Source organism: Gastrolobium bilobum, unplaced genomic scaffold, assembly GCF_033153095.1.
Source record: "Gastrolobium bilobum isolate Gb01-03AN ecotype WA unplaced genomic scaffold, APGP_CSIRO_Gbil_v1 utg12942, whole genome shotgun sequence".
NCBI classification, from domain to species: Eukaryota; Viridiplantae; Streptophyta; class Magnoliopsida; order Fabales; family Fabaceae; genus Gastrolobium; species Gastrolobium bilobum.
Window position 1 is genome coordinate 234,133 of NW_026897875.1, and position 23,741 is coordinate 257,873.

General features: G+C 34.8%; 3 protein-coding genes across 3 annotated transcripts; all 3 read left to right on the forward strand.

The window, feature by feature from the left end:
- The first annotated feature begins 6,654 nt into the window (after window positions 1-6,654).
- On the forward strand, window positions 6,655-11,005 carry LOC133311051 (potassium transporter 2). Its single transcript, XM_061512065.1, has 9 exons — window positions 6,655-6,790; window positions 6,993-7,227; window positions 7,302-7,544; window positions 7,634-7,687; window positions 7,955-8,215; window positions 8,648-8,700; window positions 8,831-8,948; window positions 9,176-9,430; window positions 9,670-11,005. The coding sequence occupies exons 1-9, from the start codon at window positions 6,752-6,754 to the stop codon at window positions 10,785-10,787; spliced, it is 2,376 nt and encodes a 791-aa protein (XP_061368049.1). The 5' UTR covers window positions 6,655-6,751; the 3' UTR covers window positions 10,788-11,005.
- A 1,002-nt stretch (window positions 11,006-12,007) lies between these two features.
- Window positions 12,008-13,024, forward strand: LOC133311052 (uncharacterized). Its single transcript, XM_061512066.1, has 3 exons — window positions 12,008-12,324; window positions 12,437-12,500; window positions 12,719-13,024. The coding sequence occupies exons 1-3, from the start codon at window positions 12,043-12,045 to the stop codon at window positions 12,886-12,888; spliced, it is 516 nt and encodes a 171-aa protein (XP_061368050.1). The 5' UTR covers window positions 12,008-12,042; the 3' UTR covers window positions 12,889-13,024.
- A 5,921-nt stretch (window positions 13,025-18,945) lies between these two features.
- Window positions 18,946-23,369, forward strand: LOC133311048 (mini-chromosome maintenance complex-binding protein). The gene is made up of 14 exons (XM_061512062.1): window positions 18,946-19,116; window positions 19,234-19,347; window positions 19,450-19,557; window positions 19,727-19,834; window positions 20,143-20,187; window positions 20,656-20,775; window positions 20,910-21,065; window positions 21,286-21,360; window positions 21,492-21,605; window positions 21,782-21,984; window positions 22,069-22,204; window positions 22,460-22,687; window positions 23,083-23,150; window positions 23,255-23,369. The coding sequence occupies exons 1-14, from the start codon at window positions 18,949-18,951 to the stop codon at window positions 23,367-23,369; spliced, it is 1,758 nt and encodes a 585-aa protein (XP_061368046.1). The 5' UTR covers window positions 18,946-18,948.
- Window positions 23,370-23,741: the final 372 nt, after the last annotated feature.

Below are 23,741 nucleotides of genomic sequence, written 5' to 3' on the forward strand. Positions count from 1 at the left end.
ATTGTTTTATGATATGTATGTTATCCCTCTCCTAAACTTGTATTATGAAAAAAAAATCCATTCTCCTCATTAATCTTTATAGTTGAAAGTATACTTTAAATTTTTTTTTTGCTTCATCATTAATATTTAATATAAATAATTGAATAATAATGGACTTCAAATATAAATAAACACGCCAAATATAATCAAATGAAAATAAATAAATAGAAACTTTATGTTAAAGATAATCTGTAACACCCGCAACAATCGTAGCGCAAATGTTAGGGTAAAGTATTTTTGGTTAACAACAAAAATTATGGACCCATTTTAATTTCTTAAGAAAAAAAAAATTAACGTGTAGTCTCTTTAAAATTTAAAATAGATTCATATTAGTCCTTTTGAGGGATTAACGTGGATCTTCTTTGAATTTAAGAGGAAACATGATTTTGACTAATTAGACTTATTTTGAATTTTAGAGGAACTACGATTTTGACTAATTAGATCTATTTTAAATTTTAGAGTGACCATAATTTTAATTAATTAAGTCTATTTTAAATTTTAGAGGGACTATAAGTCAAAAAATTTTTTCTAAGAAATTAAAATCAACCGTATAATTTTTGCTAAGGGCTCAACAAAAAAAAATACTTTACTCCAAATATTATTTTGAATTGAATGTTAGTAAAGCGTTGTTCTTCACTGGCTGGTACGCTGAATTGTGATTCACGAGCTATCAAATGCTATTGCTAATGCTACATTTGTGTTTTTCCTTCTGTTTGGATTGATCTTTTTTAAAGAAATTATTTTTTAAAAAAAATCCTTCCCAATTTATTATGCATTTAAATATTATTTTTTAAAGAAAAAGTTATAAAAAATTGAAAATATATATTTTTTCCTTACAAGTCAACTTCACTTATAAAAAAAATTGAAATGCTGCTTTTCATTTAGAAATACTTTTAAGATAGTATATCCAAATACAAAATAGTCCTGACTTTTTAAAATGTCCTTTAAGATATAATATATATAAAATTCTTTTTTTTCTTCTTCAAAAAATTATGCAAACGGGCTCTTAGTTTAGGAGCTAGTAGTACGTTTATATGATAGAAAAGTGTCCACTTCTTATTTCACATCTACTAATTATGTGGTTCCATGGATTTTATAGCTTTGACTTGATGCTATGTAAGGCCCAACCCCACTTAGTTAGGGGTTAGGGCCTATCTAAATGAAACGTGGAATCCATCCGCTGTTTATGATGAGTTCACATTTTGCCTAACTTAATATATTTAAAATTAGGGTTTAGTGTTTGTGATTTTAAATGATATAACTTATGTCATTTCACTCTCACAAAGAGGTGAGATCTACACCTTTATTTTTTTTATCCACTCTCTCTTCTTTATCTATCTCTTTCTCTCACTTAAAATGATACAATTTTAAGTCTTTTAAAATGATACATATTTTTCCCTTTAAAATTATACCAAACACAAAATGACATTTTCATTGAGCCTATTTGCTCCCAATGTTAAATTGCTCTTAATCATGTTTTGTTTTGTTTTTCTTTTAATTTTAAAGAAAATAATTGCAGGACATTTATTTAGAACAAAATCCTACCAATATTTATGTTTTATTTTTTGGTAATATTTATATTTTAATTTTAATTTGCATCGGAACTTGATATTCATAATTCTTAAACCTTATTTGGGAAAAAATTCTGTTCATATTTGTGATGATACTGAACAAGGAGTTAGATAATTATTCGTAGTTTTGTTGTTTCAGATGTAAGCATATATCTCCAGCCGATTATGGAGTTAGAAAATAATGCGAAGAGTCAAAATTACAAATGTAATATTCGTTATAAGTTATAATTATTTTTTTGACAAAAAAAAGATAATACTCACAATTAAAGATTTATATAAAAGTTGAAGGAGGATGGATATAATCTATATAACAAAAAAACATATACTATAACTCACAACTAAACCAATATATAAATTTAAAGGGGGGCGATTTGCTCTGCCGAGCTTGTAATAAGGTGATTGACTTTTAGCTTATAATTGTGTTTAGGTTACTCTTTTTTTTTTCAAGTTAACTTTTTTTCTTTAGAAATTTTATAAAAAACTAGAAAAATAATTAATTCTTAAAAAAAATGTCCAAACATTAATTAAGTGTTTGGTGTGTTGACCAACCTAGGTTTATTGTTTCATTATTGGGATGATAAAAAAATACTTCCCATTAAACTCGACCAGCGAGTGTGGGATGAGAGTAATCCTTGTTAGAGCCAGCAAAACAGATTCGGCTCGGCGGGCCAATGTGCCTCATTCGTTAAACGGGGTCGGGCGGACTGAGTTTTTCAACCCATCTACAAAACGAGGTGGGGAAGGCGGGTTGTCCACTTTGCCACCTGTAATCCTTGTACGCAACTTTACCTTTACATAATTGTAAAGAAGTTATTTCTTAAATTTGAACTTATGCTTTTCGATCATGAAAGAATAATTTTATCACTATTCCGATCCACCATTTTGCTTGTTGGCATGATATGTAATTAAATTGATGTTTCCTTTTGCTAGAAATAAAACATATATATTTTCCATTATTTTAATGAGTTTTTAAATAATTACGTTAAACCAATATAATATTTCACAAGTTGTATCCAGCCAGTATCATCGTGTTACAAAACGTTACGTGGTGTGCATTGTGCAATATTACCAACAGGAATGAATATTCTAGAGAGCATGCACACGCTTTTTCATAAAAAAATTTGCTTGTTGGACTCGTGTGAGACATTGGCACACTCCGATATATTTTGATATATCTGACATGTAGTCAATTTTTTAAAACACACAGTCAATTATCCGACTCGTGCTTTCAACACGTGGTCAACTTTTTTCGACACACAATCAACGCTCTGACATGCCGCCGACATTTTTTTTAAGGTCTAAATTTCTTTTTATTAACTAAAATTAAAAAATTAGTTTATAAGTTAATTTTTTTCTATTATGAAATTTGACATAAAAAATTAATAAGTTATAAAAAATTACTTTTACTTTATACTTATGTTACAGAATTTAAATATTTGATTAGTTAATGACTTATTATAAACAATTTTATTATTAAATATAAATTATATTATATATATTAAAAATATTATTTAATATCAAAATGTATCAAAATATAATATTTTTTAAAATTAATTATTTTATATATTATATTATATATATAAAAAATATTATTTAAATATTAAAACGTGTCAAAATTTGACATTTTTAAGTATCCTAACGTGATTCTACTCTGTTCTCTACAATCATGAAAATATAGTAATTTTTGTTTTCCCTCCCTTTCTTTATTTAGCGATATTCGCTACTGTCGGTGGGTACAAAAATCTGACAGCCTCGACCTCCACTATGTTCGTTTAATCTACAACATGAAACTGGCTTTACCATTGTTCTATCCCTCAACCTTAAAAAAAAAAAAAAAAAAAAAAAGGTTTGTGCAAATTTGGATCTATCATCTATGTTTGTGTTTTACTCTGTTAGCTTTAAGTGCCGGCATCAAATAAGAAAAGTTAGTTCAATTATATATTTTCCACGTGGATCTATCTCCACGTGGCACATGCTGCCTACTTTTGATGGCTTTCATTCACAAAAACGTGTTGAGGGAGGCGATGATTTTGATGAGCATAAGCTTACCATTTTTTGTGATGATGCTAGCTAGATGCTTCATTAATCATCATGAATGAAAGCACTTGCACTATGGGAGATAGAAAGTCACCATCTTCAAGCTCAAACGAACGTGGTTGATAAAAAAAAAGTGACTCATAAAGAGTATGGAACGGTAAAAGCTGGGCGGCATTAATGTCGTCATAAAAGCTGGGGCTCGGTGGTGATGGAGCAAGTGTAGAGAACCATGTTCACGTTTTCAGGTTTCACGGGCTTTTCAAACGGCATTTATAGTGATCCACATGCCTATGTTGTTTAGGTAGTCCTACACGCTGCAGCAACAACATGGTCCATTCCATGATCATTTTCTCAATATAATCTTCTCATTTACATTTATTTACCTCTATGTCTAGGCTTCTAGTGCTTTCTTAGACAGAAATTTTACTCTATTTATTTATTGTTAGCCAACTTTGTCCTAATCCTAACTCTTTAATTGAATAAGATGGGGTTTTCAACTTTTCATTCTCTTGTTTGGCTTGGCAGCTTTCACTAGTAGCAGACCATAGAGAAACAAAGAATTTCAGAAAAGTAGGTCGGTGGGAACTTTGAAAATCGGGTTGTTTTTGTTTATGCATAAAATAAATAAAATGACAAACAAACCAAAAAGGGAGAGAACAGTGGCCAAAGGGCCACTCTTGGCAAAAAAAAAAAAAAAATACCAAAATGTCATAATAATAGTAAATTTTGTCAAAATGTCACGTGACATATTTCGCTACACTGTGTATGGAAATATGTGTGCAAATAATTCGCTACACGGTGTAGTGAAATATGCCATGTCAGAACCAAAAATGCCACGTGTCAAACAGAGAGAATTTCGCTACACAATGTAGTGAAATTTTTCCTATTTCGCTACACCGTGTAGCGAATTATTAGCACACATATTTCGCTACACAGTGTAGCGAAAACATGCCACGTGGTATTTTGGCAAAATTTACCGTTGGCGTGATATTTTGATGTTTTTTTTTTTTTCTAACAGTGACACTTTGCCGACTGTTCCAAAAGGTAGAGTAGAGTAGAAATAATATTAAGGAGGTGTTTGATAGAAGAAATTTTTTTTTAGCCAGAAATCTTAATTTTTAAAAATATAATTTTTACATTCAGTTTATGATAATATTTCTAAATTTAAAATTTAGAAAAATTTAGTTTTTTAAAAATCTTAAAAAATCCCACGTACCAAATGCCGGCTTTTTGACCCTTATAATCATTTATTAATAATTAATTACTAAATTGACCTTTATTATAAACTATTTCAAAAATTTAACTCCTTTTAAAAACATAACACCAATCTGTCCTTGTTTGACCGTTGACCACCAAGCCTACCCGGGTACACCCCTCCCTACCCGGGTAGACAAAAAATACCCGGTAGAGAGGGGTGTACCCGGGTATTGTTCTTGGCACCTGAAAAATTGTTTGAATTATTTACCCGGGTACAAAGGGGTGTACCCGGGTAAATTTCTTGGCACCTGAAAAATGTCCACTCCCCCAGAGGTTGGGCATAAAGGGTTCTTTGAAAAGTTGAGCGAAAAGTGCTTGTGTGGTTGCCAAACAAGACGACGAGGGTTTGGTTGCTTCAACACCCTTATCGAGGCATTTGTTGGGTTCTTTTGTAAAACAAGAACAATTGAGAACCATCAAGATAATGCAGCAGCATGAAGATGATGAGATGAAGGGGGAGAAGATAACGTTGACTGAACACAGAAGGGACACTTCCACTTTATTGGAACTTTCGGTTTGACCAGTAGATGAAAAAGTTTTTTTATTTTTTTTAGTTCAGTAACCCATTGTAAATTGAGAAAACATTAGATATTTTTCTTTTCTTTTTCTTATAAGTTGTAAATAAAATTTTGTTTTGAGTTTTTTTCTATGATGATTTACCCGGGTACACCCCTTCGTACCCGGGTAAATAATTCAAACAATTTTTCAGGTGCCAAGAACAATACCCGGGTACACCCCTCTCTACCCGGGTATTTTTTGTCTACCCGGGTAGGGAGGGGTGTACCCGGGTAGGCTTGGCGGTCAACGGTCAAACAGGGGCAGATTGTTGTTATGTTTCTAGAGGAGGTTAAATTTTTGAAATAGTTTATAATAAAAGTCAATTTAGTAATTAATTATTAATAAAAGATTATAAGGATCAAAAAGTCACCGAATGCCCCCTAAAAGTATGTGAGGGAGAAGAGAAAATAAAAATGATCACTAATCCTTGAAATTGGCCTTATTTTGGGTGGGGGATAGTAATCACTAATCAGTGATTTTGTAACTGTCTCTGAATCACGTGATTATTGCCTTCTGTCAACATCATGGGTACAGTTGCCACATTGTATTCTCATTTTTTTCTTCATGCAATGTCACATTCGGTTCTGTCGTTTCATCATTGTCCTAACTCCGAAGTCCCACCAGAGTGGTTCTTTTTTCTCTAACAAACAGTAAGGTGTTTGTTTTCTTCTTTAACTCTCCATGATTTAAAACAAGGACAAAAAAAATATCATTAAAATTTGAAAGAAAAAAGAAAAACAGCCAAAAGATAAAATAAGGTGCACAACTGTTTTTTTTTTTTTTGGAATGATTATAGTATGGATGAGATGCACTAGTTTCTTTCTTTATCAGATTAACAACTTGTGGATTCCTTTCTCCACTCCTCCCTGTTTTATAGTTTTTTTTTTTTAATCTCTCTTTACTTTTTCTTCAGCACTATACACGCCTTTTTTCTTTATGAATATAAAAAGTGTCACTTTGAGAATATTGGTATTTTGGTTTTCTTCTTTTCTCCTTAGCTTTTGAGATAAATAAAATAAAATTGTGCTCACTTTTCAAGAACGTTTGACAGAGATATGGATGTCATGTGAGTTTATCCGAAAGTGAGTGAATGTTTTCCTTAGTAATAGACAGGAAGAGTAGTTGCAAGCAATTGTTGGTCTGAGATTTCTTTTTTTCCCTTGTGTTAGAGAGTGCTTGTTCCTTCGGTTTGTGCACCATAGCGGGTGCTGTTGCTTAGTGCAGATCCGCAGCTGATAGCGTCCTCAAGCTGATACCCTTTGTGTGAAGAACATTGAGGATTAAGGCAAATGGATCTTGAATCCAGGAAGTGTAGGGACACCTCAAAGGTTAGTACATTAACTTGGAAAGCTCAGGCAAAAGAAAACTTGAAAATCTCTTTTTTGTATAGATTTCAACTTCCTAATGGTGGTGCCCATGTGGGTTTCTTCATTGGCTGAAAAGTGGTTGGTGGGGTATAAAATTTTAGTTCAGAATGCTTTTGAAATAAAATGAATGCTTATAGAGTAAAGTTGCTAAATTGCATTTCAGAAGGATTCTTGGAAGACTATTCTGCTCTTAGCCTACCAAAGCCTTGGTGTGGTATATGGGGACTTGAGCATTTCACCATTGTATGTTTACACGAGCACATTTGCAGAAGATATTGAACATTCAGAGACCAATGAAGAGATTTTTGGTGCTCTTTCTTTTGTCTTCTGGACTCTGACATTGGTGCCGCTATTCAAATACGTGTTTGTGGTTCTTCGTGCCGATGATAATGGAGAAGGTAAGCATTTGAACAAATGAAGGAAGCCAATATGCTACTTCTTATGTTGATGATTTTCATGTATGTTTCTGCAGGCGGTACATTTGCTCTATATTCCTTGATTTGTAGGCATGCTAAAGTTAGTCTTCTACCAAATCGACAACATGCTGATGAAGCGCTTTCTACATATAAGATGGAGGAGCCTCCAGAGAAAAATACTTCAAGAGTGAAGATGCTGCTTGAGAAATATAAGGCCTTGCATACAGCTCTGCTAATTGTGGTTCTTCTTGGCACTTGTATGGTAATTGGGGATGGACTACTTACCCCAGCCATTTCTGGTAAGATTCCTCCTTATAGTTATATTAACCATGCTTTTAAATATAATTTCTTATCAATTCGTTGACTAGTCTTCCATTCATGTATGTAGTTTTCTCGGCAGTGTCTGGTCTCGAGGTATCTATGTCCAAGAAACACCACCAGTGTAAGTTTCACTTATGGCATTCTCTATAACTCAATATAATATGTCAGTACTCAGTAGGATTAAGCTGTATAGATATCTTCTAATTAAATGGCAAAGAAGTTTGTTTAACTGTCACATGAAAATAACTGGAAAAAAATTTAAAGCCGGGTCAGCTTAGAGTACAACGATGAAAGAGTTTATTCATAGCTTATTATATTAGTGGAAATGGTTAATTTGAGAGATTTCTTCCTTGTTTCTGTATTTGAACCTATTGATATGTGTTTGCAGATGCTGTGATTCCCATCACTTGCTTCATACTGGTCTGTTTGTTTGCACTCCAACACTACGGAACGCATCGGGTGGGATTCCTTTTTGCACCAGTTGTTCTGGCATGGCTACTGTGCATCAGCACACTTGGTTTATATAATATATTCAAATTTAATCCACATGTATATAAAGCTCTTTCACCGTATTATATGTTCAAGTTCTTGAAGAAGACAAGGATAAGCGGATGGATGTCTTTGGGTGGAATATTACTTTGCATAACAGGTAATGGTGGAAAATTCATATATATGGTTAAATCTTAAAACTAATTATTGTGCTGTACTACATATTCATTAAATCCATATACATATGTCGTGCAGTTTTATGCGGTAAGAATAATAGATTTGAGGCATCATTTGAGCAACCTCAGGGTCAAAACTATGATTTAATTAGGGCATAGATTAAGTTCTGTGTGCACATTTACTTTTGAATAAATTCTGGACTGCTCCTTTATCATTGTTCTCTTTAAAATATTAGACAGCACCGTGTTATTTACATAAAAGAACAAATTTAATTTACTTTCAATATGACCAAGCAAGAGATTATGCCCTCAATAGATTCGAGTAACACATGGAGCATTGTAAAACGTCTATAGTTGTTTCAATATAATGTAGTTTACCAGATGACAGACTTCTTATGTGTTGACCTTGTGAGCAGGCTCAGAAGCTATGTTTGCTGATCTTGGCCATTTCTCATATGTGGCCATTCAGGTTGGTTTATAATGTTTTCACATTTTCTTTTCCCTACTTTTGTTCTGGAATACTGGCAGGCTTTTATGAACCCGCGGAAAGGTCATTTAAATGGGAAAGGTCTTCTTAACAATTTGTCATGTGCATGCAGATTGCATTCACCTCTCTAGTATATCCTGCCCTTATATTGGGATATATGGGTCAAGCTGCTTTCTTGTCACAACATCATAATTCCGATCTCCAAATCAGTTTCTATGTCTCAGTTCCAGGTATTCAATGTCCCGGCTCACTTTTTATAGGCAATTCCTAACTATTCTATAAGCATTAAAATTAGAAGGAAGCCACATAAATAACAAGATGGAAATTTTTCCCTTGCAACGTTGTAGTAAATGTGAACTTATCTGAAATGCCTTTGTAGTTTCCTGAAAATATATGATTCTTCTTGCCTCATATAATAGCAAATTATAGAAAACATGATGTTAGTTCTTGGCTGCAGAAAATGTGAGGTGGCCAGTGATCATCTTAGCTATTCTAGCTTCTGTCGTGGGGAGCCAAGCAATCATCAGCGGGACATTTTCTATCATAAACCAGAGCCTATCTCTAGGTTGCTTCCCAAGAGTTAAGGTTGTTCATACATCAGACAAGATACATGGTCAGGTCTACATCCCTGAAATTAATTGGATACTCATGATCCTTTGTATTGCTGTGACCATTGGATTTAGGGACACGAAACACATGGGAAATGCAGCAGGTAAAGTTACACATTTATGCATGATTAACTGGATCATGGTTTTTGCCTTATTGTTTAACAATATTGTGAGTCTTACCTAGATCCTTTGGGACTACCCTACATATTTTTGACTGTTAACATTCACTTTCTTAATATAAGCTTCAGTTAGGTGAGTCGAAGATACTTAACAATATTAATTTCTGAGATGGAATATTGGTGTTCATTTGAATGACATAAAAATCTATCTTTATTTGCTGCAGGGTTAGCAGTGATGACCGTGATGCTGGTGACAACATGCCTCACTTCCTTAGTGATTATACTTTGTTGGCATAAACCCCCTATTATAGCCCTTTGTTTCCTATTGTTTTTTGGCTCTATTGAACTGCTTTATTTCTCAGCTTCACTGATAAAGTTTCGTGAGGGTGCTTGGTTCCCTATCCTCCTGGCCCTCTTCCTTATGATTATAATGTTCATTTGGCACTATGCAACCATCAAGAAATATGAATATGACCTTCACAACAAGGTCTCACTAGAATGGCTTCTAGCCTTAGGTCCAAGCTTGGGAATTGCTAGAGTCCCCGGAATAGGCCTAGTATTCACCGATCTCACCACTGGCATCCCTGCAAACTTCTCCCGCTTTGTCACCAACCTCCCTGCATATCACCGCATCCTTGTTTTTGTATGTGTAAAATCAGTGCCAGTCCCTCATGTCCCTATTGCTGAGAGGTACCTTGTAGGCCGTGTAGGACCTGCGGCTCATCGGTCCTACAGGTGTATAGTCAGATATGGATACCGCGATGTTCATCAGGATGTTGATTCCTTTGAATCTGAACTGGTAGAGAGGCTTGCTGATTTCATCCAATATGATTGGTATCGGACTAGGGGGAGCAACATGAGTATTGAGGATGATACTTCGCACTCTAATGAATCATCAAGTCGTAGATTAACTGTAATTGGAACAACTGGTTTCTCCAGCCATCCAGGATATGAGATTGAGGAGAGTGTGCAGCCAGCAAGGGTATCTGTTGAGTTCTCCACTGTACAAAGCGTGATGGATGTTATTGAAATGGAACCAATGGCTGTGACTGAGAAAAGAGTGAGGTTTGCCATTGATGATGAGCCTGAAAGTGACACAAAGTCTGAGGTAGGTGTCCAAATGCAGGAAGAGTTGGAAGATCTTTACGCTGCTCAAGAAGCTGGGACTGCATTCATTCTTGGACATTCTCATGTTAGAGCAAAGCAAGGTTCATCTCTGGTGAAGAAATTGGCCCTTAACTATGGCTACAATTTCTTGAGAAGGAATTGTCGAGGCCCAGATGTGGCGCTTAAGGTTCCCCCAGTTTCTCTTTTGGAGGTTGGCATGGTTTATATTGTGTAGAATATTTAACAAGTGGATTACCTTCCTTTCTTCTTTTTTATGTTTTTCATGTAGAGATGTAGGCTTTAATGGCAGAGCATTGTGCAGTTTACAAAGGCTTTTGTGAACGAGACTGTATGAATGACTCTACCATTAAAATGTAACTTAATTTATATAGCATGCTTGAATTCATAGCATAAGGCTTATATAGATGTTACAATTCCCTGTTGTATATTTTTGAAACTGTAGGAGACACTTGAATGATTATAAACTTTTTTTTTTTTTTTTTAATGTAGATTTTATAAATCTAAAAACAAAGATCATCTGCAAGAAATAGATCCTCCACCCAGTACATAGCCTATTTACACGTAAAGTAATTTTAAGGGAATGAAGAGTATCACTATTATATAATGGTGGTCAACAAACAGAATCGTGCATCCGAACAAATGTTGGCCATATTTTTTTTTTCTGAGATGTTCTAATTAGTTCATTTTCGTGACTAATTCGATTGAGGGTGAGTCCTGTAATTAAAGTTTTAAATCTCTCTTAAAGACTGTAATGGAAAGTATCGAATACATATTTCCATTCTATCTATTTAATTCTCTGGCAACAACTGAAGTATTATCATTTAGTTGTTGGTCGCATTTATGTTTCGGCGGAAAGGAAGATCGTTAATAAAGTATTTGTGTGGTATAGAAGTTAATTACTCGCGCCCTGTGTTGTAGCGTGCCGTAATCTGCCTCTAAAAAAATGCATCATATACTAGCAAAAATGTGAATATACTTTACACTATTTATTTATGACCGTACTAGAGGGAAGCCTTAAATAATAAAAAATATACGAGAAATGATTTTTTGCATTATTACTCGTTTACATAATTTTTTTACATTAAAATTTTTATATAGAAAAATTAGATCTTGTGGAGATATATAATAATTGTTGAAATTCATAAAATAAAATGGCATACAAATATTAGTATACCATATGTTATTTATCCAAGATATTTTAGTTAATGATGAACATGAGTCACGCGACATAAAGCGGGAAGAGAAGAGAGATCCTCTCATTTTAAGAGTTCCCCATGGTGCCACATAGTCCACTGTTAACCACCATATTTTGTGAGTGGTAGCAGAGCTTGGGACAAATTGACAACCTCATGTGGCTAAAATTTCGTGGCTCAAAATCTAAAATGAAGTGCACTCATAGGCTCATATATATATAAAAACATAAGGTACAGAGTTCAGAACCAGGGTTCTGAGTACCGAGAGAAGCTAAAATGGGACTTGGGACTCTGCCGTTGACCTCTCCTTATAGCAGTTTCTCTTCAAAGTCAGGACTTGTACACAACATTACTAATCGCAGCAGGCTCAACAGAAGCATAAAATTCTCAGTTTCGGCCAAACAAGAGAACGAAGAAGAAAATAAGGAAAAACAATCTTTGTTTAGCAGTATAACCGAAGCTCTTGATTTTTCTCAAGTGAGATCTGCAGAGGATGCTCAGCTTCTACAAGATGCTAGACAAGCCACAAGGTCTGGAGACAAGATGAGCAAGGAACAGGTATTATCTTACTCTTCCAAGTCATCTTGTTTGCATAAAATAGTAAAATTTTCTGCATCTTTATTTATTATTTATGATCCTGCTAACTAAATTTTATATTTTTAAAATGCAGTATGGAGCTCTTAGAAGGAAAATTGGTGGGACATACAAGGATTTTTTCAAATCTTATGTTGAAGGTACAAAAATTTATTTTTAGCTTTCAAATGAATGAGACACTAGTCTGTCTCTGTTCCTTGATTAGTCTCTCTTATTGAATAGCCAACATTTTTTATTTTCTTCTTTTGCTAATGAAATTCTATAGAAAATGTTTTTCTTCTGCTAATAATAGAAGATGAACTTTAATTTCCAATTTTGCTTAGTAATTGAGCTGAAACATTCTTTTTCCATTGAGCAGTGGACGGGGCATATGTTGAAGAGGGGTGGGTTGACAAAACGTGTAAGGTGTGCAAAAAGGACACCAAGGGAGAGGCAAGGCAAGTGGACAAGTTTGGAAGATATGTTCATGTAGCATGTCTAGAGAAGTCCAAAACAGGGAACTTCTTTACCAGATTGTTCTCTATGTAAAGAGCATTCATGAGTCAAGACATTTTCTCATTTAGTCATATACCCAAGGATTCTAATTAGTCTTCCAATTATCAAAATAGATATTCAGATTTTGTATGGTTCAATACAAGAATTAAATTAAATTAAATTTTCCTCATTTGCCAAATGAAATTATAACAATCTTGACCATGCATATTTTTGTTTATCTCAAGGCTTTATCTCCTCTTTGAAAGTGTATCCCATACAGCCATATGATATAGGTGATATATGTCCTGAGAACTTGGTGAGTTAAAGGTGTAACACCATGTGTTCTGAGAATATTCCACAGACCATTGAAGACATTTGTACGCTAGGCAGACCCGCAAAATGAAAAACTACGTATGTAACATCCCCGTCTCGAGCCGGTTCAATTAATATGTATATGATACAAACAGAAACAGCAGAAGACTTAATTTACGAAAATACGAGCTAACTTTTTCTTTTTCTAGTTTAACTTTTATTCGGCGGAGACGAAAATCGGACAGAGTAACCTCTGTAAATCGGACAACTGAGGATTTTCCAATCCCACTCACAAGAGTTCCTGATAGACAGTTTAGACAGCATATCAATTCAGAGGTACTAGACATCCAAATATAATCAGATATCCATCCATGGGCGCATGCATAATATGACTGCGTGCCACTATACCTAATCAGCATGCAATCCAATCACGAAATCATAAACTGAATAATACATCATCATATAATGTGCCTGAATACCCAAATGTACATGCATCAAACTGACAGACATGTACAAAACATATACAAGCCATATACAAAATAAAGGATCAATATCATGATCCATCAAAATGCGGAAATACAAAATAACATAAATGCACTTCAAAAGGTTAGTAGCCTACAACTACTCAAAAGACTGATCCGTCCCAACGTCTCAGCCATGGGTCGCGTCCTTGCCTAGTGAGGACTCACCGGGAACCTGGGCACCTGAAAATATGTCCCCAAAGAGGGGTGAGATTACAAATCTCAATAAGCTCCAGGTTTATAGAGAATTCTCCATACCCCTGGCTCACTCCTGCATGAAAGTCAGATACAGAGTATACAATGCACATATAACAAATATCAAAACAGAACAAAGCATATATCCATATCATATCAGAGGCGTGCACTGTTATTCCCAAGGGAGGATCCCAAGCGGAAATTAACGCACGTGTTCCCAAGGGAGGACCCCAAGCGGAGCCAGAACATGTCAGAGGTGTACCTCGTCAATCTCAGGGAAACCCCAAGAAGACATCAGTGTACCATACGTCAATACAGAGATCATATCAGAACAAGTCATATCATGTTATCAAATAACTCTATATGAATGCATCTATACAAAGTATCAAACAACAGTCATAAAGTCCAACCATAGTTCCCTAACCATTGTGGAGCACTCAAGCAGGAAAAGACTCCTTAAACATAGAGCTTACCTCTTGAAGCTTTTTCAATCTGTTTACTTGTGGCACAAGTTACTTATATATCTTCAAGAGATTCTGATCCTTTTCAGTCCCTAGGAACACCTAGAGAAAAAATCCAAAATACAAATCAATAAAATGATATCATGCCTAGATTTTCCATAAGGCATACATTTTATCGCTTATATTCATTTCTTTATATTTTTGCCAATCTTATGCCAATACACAAGTCAAAACCCATAATTCTATACATCCTCTTATTAGACGTTTATTACAATTTTTATTGTTCCCTAGCCCCCAAAGACCTTAAATGGCCGAAACCAAAACTAGGAAGGCTAGGAATTTCGTTGGGTTAATTTAACAAAACCAATAGTTCCTAGAGCCTCACTTGCTTCCTAAGTTCCATATAGCAATTTTTAAACACTTCTTTTGGCCTATCCTCTCTCTCAAGGCCGTGCATGTATACAAGGAGACCAAGGTGTTTTTCATCATTTTTCCAAACTATTTATCTTCTTCAACTCAACAATGCATTGGAACCTCCACATTTTATCAAAGTACAATGTAACTTAATTTACCCTTAAACCATCCTAAATCACCTAAAGGGCTGAAATCCATACAATGATTTCCAAGGTTTTCTTTCTTATTCAATTTATTTTATTCACTTAATTTTTTGCAACTTATACATACATACCACCTTCACAATCCATATAATTAAATTTTTTGCACAATAAACCCTTCATAACCCTATATGGCCGAAACATAAAGAGAAAAGGCATATGATTTTTTTTCAATTTTTTTTACATACATACCAATTTTTTTTACATACATACCAATGCTTGTTTTCCATTCCTATATCCAACACATCCATAATACATCATCAAATTTCAAATTTTAACTACTTTATTTCTCACCCAATCATGATCATAATTTCAAAACATAAATCACAAGAATAAAACCATAGGATTAGAGTTTTGTTACCTCTAATCACCTATCCAAAACCTATAAGACATTCACTAAGAGAATCTCCATCAAAAGCTCTATTTTACCTTCTTGATGAATAGTGCAACGCAAAAGGGGGAAGGGAATATCTTCTCACACAAGCAATGATAGCTCAAACTAATTGGTGGAATGGATTCATTGGACTTTCTCCTATGATTTTCATGTGTGGCATCAAGCTTTTTGGAGACACAATGAGTGGAAATCAAAGGAAGAAAGAAGAAACCCTAACCTTCCCCTTCCAAGGTGAACCTCGGGCATGAAGAGAGAGAAGAGAGAGTTTTTGTTGTGTGAATAGTGATTCACTTAAGTGACAAGGCTATATAGACACATGTGACCTTTTAACAGATGTTTTTCTTTCGCGCATTTTAACTTAAACTGACCCAGAACTAACTCAAAGCTACAGACATATTTTTATTTTTCTAAAGTCATTTACATTAATTTTTATTTTCTAAGGAATAATATTCCAAATTCACAATATGGTTTCTGCACCGTTTTTTACGAAATGCACTGCGAATCACTAACTGTACTTCGTTTACTTATAAACTTAAAACTTATGAACTTATCATTCTTGGGCCTATTTTGACTTGCTTGGCATATATTGGACTTTCTTATTCTTGTTTTATCAAATATTTGCTTCTGGACTCTATCGGTTGCTTAAACAGCAGTACAAAATACCCGGTAGAAACACTATTCATGAGATTTTCACGGAAAGTGCCAGACTATACAATTTTTCGTTCTGAACTCATATTTGGCGTCAGAATTGTCAAATTATGTCACAAAAATCATTTTGCTCATTTAAGCACTACCGGTTAATTCACAAGACTGCAAATTCTCCGGCAGAACGCATTGTTCATAACCTAGTCATGATTACAGTCAAAATACTCGAAATCACTCACTGAATCTAATTTTGGCATTTAAATCCTTAAATTAAACCTCTAATTAAGATTTACCATTTAGGGTCATTATAACATACAGTTCCAAGTTTCAGGTCTTTACATTACTTTATATAATGTTATTAGTAACAACACCATAAGACAGTTTTCTACTCTTTGAAACTAAAAATGCAATAATTTTTAGTCACAGCACTATACAACATTCCAGTTGGGTTTCGAGCACAGGCAAACCCAGCAAGCTGACCACCACATTGCATTTGATCCACTTGTCTAGAAGGAACTGCCACCCAACAACATCTTTAGGAAAGGTGTTTGATCTTCGTTAATAACAGGGTTCTAATTTTCTTCTCCTAAGATATTATGATTTCCATCTATTTGTGTGGTATGAGGTTCATTGCTGCTTCGTCCAAATTTATTTTTCCTTTGTACTTGCGATCTACCACTAATAATGCTTGTCACACATTCAATACTCTCACTAATCAATTCCACACTAAAGTGTTTAAGGAATTGAGTCAAAAATAGGGAAATATCTTTGGTGCATCAGATGTATTCAACTGGGTACATCTTTTTTCCATACTTGAAAAACTTTTCACCATTTTTTGAAATTTTTTTCCCAGAACATTGAAATTAATTCTCCTTGTGGAAGAAAGATGTTCCCAGTTGGATACATGCACCCAAGTTTTGTTCTATAAAAAGGTCTTACGGCAACTAAAAGCCTTTTACTTTGTACTTCAACCATCTATATGTCGAATCATAAAATAGCCAAAACACACGAGAATTTTCATGCTCGGATGATATGGAATGTTAGTTCCCATGAAACTTACTCTTTCGTCTACTTCTTTGGGTTTTTTCAGCTCTACTCCTAGAAGTAGTCAGAAGTCTTTTTCAATAGTGTTTGGAATGGCGATAATCGAAATAGGTTAAGCAATAACCATATAAGTGAAAGGATCAGTAATTTAATGCTTTAATGTGGTCAAGATATGCACCGATACGGGACACGACACGACACGACACACCAACACGTTAATTCTAAAAAATGTCATATTTAGACACGTTGGGACATGTTTTGATATTAAATAAAAAATTTAATATATATAATATAATTTATATTTAAAGATATGGGTCCCACCTCTTTGTGAGAGTAAAATGACACAAGTTGTGTCATCTAAAAAGACAAACACTTTTCTCTTTAATTAATTTTTACCTGTGCGTTGATTTTTCTGACGGTTATAATTTATCGTGAATCTATTAGTGGAAATTAACGACTAGTATGTAATATCAATTTTTTTTTTATTTTGACACCAATGTTAAATGAAAATATATATATATATATATATATATATATAGAGAGAGAGAGAGAGAGAGAGAGAGAGAGAGGTAGGATCCTTTGACACCAATGTCAAATTTGAAATTTGACACCTCATCTGAGAGTCATTAGATTAAAAAAGATTAACGACTCTGATTTGTAAGCATGTGTATTTTTTTGATCTAACGGCTCTCAGATGAGGTGTCAAAAGATCCTACTTCATATATATATATATATACACATATATAGGGTTTAGTGAGTGTACAGTGACTGGATATAAAATTCAGTCCAGTGCACTAAGTTCTCCCGCGAGAACACAGTTATAGTAAATATTATAACTATGTTCTCCCGGGAGAACACTGAGAGAACACCATTATAATATTTAGTGCACTAAGTTCTCGCGGGAGAACTTAGTGCACTGGACGGTCCAATGCTTGAATTTTTAATTTTTCATATATATATATATATATATATATATATATATATATATATATATAGAGGCAGGATCCTTTGACACCAGTGTCAAATTTGAAATTTGAGAGCCGTTAGATTAAAAAAGATCAATGGCTCTGATTTGTGAGCATGTGACACCGTTGATCTTTTTTGATCTAACGTCTCTCAGATGAGGTGTCAAACTTCAAATTTGACACCGGTATCAAAAGATCCTACCTCATATATATATATATATATATATATATATATATATATATATATATATATATATATATAAAATTTGACACTGATGTCAAAGGGTTCTGCCTATATATATATATATAGGGGTAAACATTTCTACAGCAACTTTAGATAAGCTTATCTACAGCTGCCATTTTTAACTTTATTCTCCCGGGAGAATATAGTTATAACGTTAAAAGTTGCTCTTTTCTCTCTCTCCATGTCAGCAAAAAAGTTTTGAAAAGTAAATGAGGAGAGAGAAAAAAGAGCAACTTTAACGTTATAACTATATTCTCCCAGGAGAATATAGTTAAAAATGACAGCTGTAGATAAGCTTATCTAAAGTTGCTGTAGAAATACTTTTACCATATATATATATATATATGATGTAGAATATTCTTATTACCAAATTTTTCTACTATTACTCTAATCGCTATTGGATTAGAAGAAAAGTTAAATAAATTTTTTTTTTTTTTTAAATCCAATAGGAATTAAAATGACAGTGAAAAAAATTGATATTAAAAATATCCTAAAAATTGATAGTAAAAAATATTACAGAACCAGGTTAACAAATGGCGGGAAGGAACGGCTCAACAAGATTTGGCGGGAAAAAGATAACCTACAAATTTGCACAGGGCGGGAACCGTTGTCCATTCTGATACCTACAGCCTCATTCATCGCAGAGAGAGAGAGAGAGAGAGAGAGAGAGAGAGAGAGAGAGAGAGAGCAATCGACGAGTCACGAGTCGCAACTCAGCTATGGTTGGCCCACAGTACGATTTTCTTGCAAACCCTCTTGGTGCCGTTAGATCCACCTTCGACAATGCCATAGCGTCCGGTTCCGATCCCTCCTCTTTCGACGGCAGTGACTGGGGCGCCCTCGATCTCTTCCTCCACTTCCTCTTCGAACAGTCCCGACTCTCTCAGGTTCAATCTGCAATCAAGAAAAAAAACCCTATTCTCTAATTTTTAATTAATCCAACTGAATCATGCTGTTAATCTTGAATTTCGCGTTTACGCTCTTCTTGGGTTGTGCCCTTGTAGGTTCCGGTTCTAACCCCTGCCACTATCAGATGGGTGAAGCCCAATACCCTAGTTCGGTTTCGTGGGATGATACAGGACATGCTTGGGAATGAATTTTATGTTGGCGCTTATAAGGTTTGTTGTCATATATTTAAATTTCTTGGTCTACTGCCTTGATCTTTAAGTTTAATTTTGGGGAAAATGTACCTTATTTTTTTGGGTATATGATTATTGAAGGATGATTCGGTGTGGAGGACCAACAAGTTTATGGATGTTTCTCAGTTTCCTATGGGTTCCTCAGCAGATATGCGAATCTGGGAACGCCGATTGCTTTACTGTGTTCCGGTGAGGTGTCCAGTGTTAACATTTTCTGTCCACCTTTGAACTTGCTCGGTCTATTTATAATGTTTTCTCACAAACACTCAGTTTCCTATGTTGTGTTTTTAGTGAGTAATGAATTGCATAAATAGTAGACTTTTCAAGGATTGACTTTATTGTTATTGTTTGTAATTAGGTTCCGGGACTGAACTCATGGACTGAAATTTCATCCGAAGCCGTTGCAAATCAATCTATGGATTGGACATCCGAACAAGGAGAAAAACGGAGGAGAGCTGATATGCCTGTATTTTCTGGCCTTTTTTATACTGTCTTTATTAGCTTATTGTTTCCATTGAGTTCATTTTTTTCATAAAATTATAACGTGATGGGTACATTGACCTGACCCTCTGAAATTTAGGGCCTCACATTCTTATGGTTTAGCCGTTTAGGTCCAACTGGTAATAGATTTTGGATGTTGTATTGGTTGTTTCTGTATGCCGTAGATTGAAACCTAGAGAGTCGGTCTATTGGTTTTCATTATGCTTTTGAAAACACTAGATACTGGTTAATGTGTGTTTCTCATCTTTCTTACTGATCTATGTTTGTTCACAGGTCTCCGATGATGAGGTTCAGGGTTCTCCTAATACTAAAAAAATGGTATATAGAGCTTTCGTCCAACTCCAGCTTTTTGTGTTTGGAATTTGATTGACTTAGAAGAAACATCTAAGAATTTGCTTTATAATATCTTGTTTAAAGTGGTTCATTAAAAACTTCGCTGATTTTCTTGTTCTAATTGGTTTGCTTTTAACTTTGTTTCACAATTTCAATTAAATCCAAACCAAGATATTTGTAATCCAAACTTGAGTTATGGCCGGCATACAGACCTCTAAGTCTTTAGATGACAAGTTTTGAGGTTTTGAGGCCTTGAGCTTTAGCTTCAAGTGATACTCACACATAGGTCCAGTAGCATTTCTTCAATTTCTAATCAATTAAAGTGCTCAATAGATGATTAATTTTTTATTTATCCTCCAATGTAATGGTATTAATCAATAATTTGAGTTTGATCATTGGTGCAAACTTCTATTGTGGTTCTTTTAAGAATTCATCTTAATGTTTCTTTTACAGAGAGAAGGCGAACACCCTTCCCTTGCTTCTCAATCTCAGGGAGCTGTACCTGATATTGTTGGCTCTAGTATGAGTTTGGTGCCTGATCTTGAAGGGAATTCACCTGCTTGTGTTGTAAAGGTAAGAGTTTGTCTCTTTTCAACTTCTTAGAACTAGTGAGATATATATTATTGGCACAGATTAATTTATTGTTGTTTTAAATTTCTTGGAATTATAGCTAATCTCTTTCCTCATTTTCCTCTGTATCATGCCAGATATACGATTCTCCAGAGTCTGAATTGAAGCTGAACGACATTTTTGAGTTTGTGGGTATCCTTACATCTGATCCAGAGCTTCAGGAGGACACTGAAGATACTGATTTATCAAATGGACTTTGTGAAGATCCTTTGCATCATTTTCCACCTAACAAGGTATGCACTGTAATATACATTTGAGGAGTTTTCAATATACTTTGGAAGCCCTGTATCGTCCCTCTAACGCTACTTGATTAATGAGCAATGATAAGAGGCTTGCCTGTTCTTTTAGGAAACACCTTAAAGAAGCATAAATATGCATTTGTGTATTGTTTCTATGTCTGCCTGGCATCTGGTTTTTAACATATTCATTTGCATTGTTTCCTCTATGCTGCAGGTACCACGCCTTCATTGTTTTATTCATAGGAAACTTGCGGTTCGGGACTTCCTTCAGAATAACCCTACTGTAGAGGTAACTTTCATATGTGCCTTGGTGCAGTTTATTTAATCTGACCGAATGACTTAGTATGTTAGCATATTGAGTTGGGATCCTTCTCTACTTGAAAACTCCTTGCTGAAGAAAGCATGTGCTTGATCTCACAGCCAAAGCCCGACTTTGTCAAAGGCATCAGGGAAGCTTTGCTAAGACATCTCACGGCTGTTCTTGGCAATGATGATGTAGCTGCTCATTTCATGTTGCTGCATCTCCTATCCAAGGTATGCAGTTCTTAAGAGAACATTTCCTTCAGTCATTTCATGCATTGTAAATGTTCTGGGTATTGTTGTTTGTCTTGCATATTTATCTTTTCTACTCATATTATTCGTTGCATGGTTCCCAATTCCCCTGCCCTCTATTCTTCAGTGTATCTGTATGAAGTGTTGTTTTTTACCAGGTGCATGCTAGAGTAGATGCTCTTGCTGTGGGAAAGCTTTCAGTAAACCTTACTTGTTTTAGCAAAGAAACTGCGTGTATATTTGGAAAACAACTAAACCCTGCTATCAAGAACCTCTTGCCTTTCACACATTGCATACCCCTCACAGTGGAATACTTGAACGGTGCTTCACTTGCACCAAAAAAGAACTATGATACAAACAGGTGATCGCATTTTATAGTCTTTCTGAACAAGGACTTGTTCCTAAAATACAACATATGTATTTACAACTTGTGTTAATGCTCCAGATTGGAAACTGGAGTCTTACAACTAGCTGAAGGTTCACACTTGATTGTTGATGAGACCAAATTAGAAGTTGGAATTCTCAACTCTATGGGCATAGAGAATGCAAGGTTGCTGAAAACTCTAATAGAGTTGCAAAAGGTAATTGTTTGCTTGTCTAGCTCTGCTATTATCTTGCATGGTCAACGTATTCTGTAACTCTGTTATGATATGAATCTGCATTTCTGAGAGATAAATTTGTCTTCACTCCGCACAACTGTTAGAAACCCCTATACACCAATATATAGATAAGCTTGCTAATTTTTAGACACATTATTATCTATTTATAATTGATTGTTTGCAATCACTTTTTCGGAGGTGCAAATAAAGATGATATACGTATGGTATGTGTTTCAGGTGGAATATGATTTCAAGTACTATAAAATGGAAATGGCAACTGATGTACAACTGCTAGTTTTGTCTGAGGGGAAATCAAATATCTTGCCAGCAGATGTAGTTGTGCCTTTTCGGCCTTCTGCAACCAATTGCTCTGAAGCTGTGGCCACAGAAGCTTTGGAAGCTTGGAGGTGGTATTTGGCTACTGTTAGACAACTGCCACACTCTATTGAATCAGAAATGCAGAAGGTATGAGTGATGTTGACACTAGTTTTCATGAACAAGGGTTCTTTTGGGTTAAACCAGTCAAATATATAGGTTAGCCGTTAGCCTTCCTCTTGGCATACAAACTCTGCTACTAACAAATTTTAAGTTGGGAAGACGTGGTATTATAGTTTTTTTTTTTTTTTAATGATCAACTTCAATCCATAAATATCTCAGCTGAAGACATGCATATAATTCATGATATGTAGAATAGATTCCAGGGAGCTTAATGTTGGCATTACTGTTAAGAATTCCTCTTTGCTGATATCTCTTGTTCCTTCATTATTATTCAGAACCGCCAACTAAGGCAACTACAGCATACTTATATTTTATGATAAGAACGTATAATGGAGACTTTACGCTGTTGCACGTGTTCTCAGGTGGTAGAAAATGATTTAGTTGAAGCAAGACAAGCAGACAGGAGCTTGAATCCCCAAGATTTAAGCAGGTTAGTGAGTGACTAATTTACATGCATTGTAGCATTTTTTTTTAGTAGCATAACTTTTTTGATCAGTTGTTCCCTACCTTTTACACCTCTCCCTTCTTCGACAGATGGTTAACAATGGGCCGCCTCATGTCCCTGAGCTTTGGTGAAACCAGCCTGTCACTAGAACATTGGCAAATGGTCAAGGAACTGGAGAGGCTGCGAAGAGAGAGGTTAAAGTGAAAATACAATTTGGAAATACAAATTATTCCAATTTGTACTAGCTTTTAAACACGGGTCAAGCTATGTTGTTGACGGCTTAATTTCTGCCACAGATTCTGGGAAATGAATGCAGTTAGATAGGTTCAAGGGGTTTGGCTGTGTTAGATCTGATTACCAGAATTGTCTTATTGTTGCCTACTACGCAGCATATTTAACTTATGGATGTGAATAAGAAAGAATCAAATAATCGGTTCCATAAATTCTGCATTCAGTAAAAGCAATATAACGCCATTTCATATATTTAGTTGCTTAAACGATTTTCTAGAATCTCTTTATTCTGCCATTCGGCAGGCAAATAGGCAATATTCAATGTCAGCATTCAGGTATCTATCA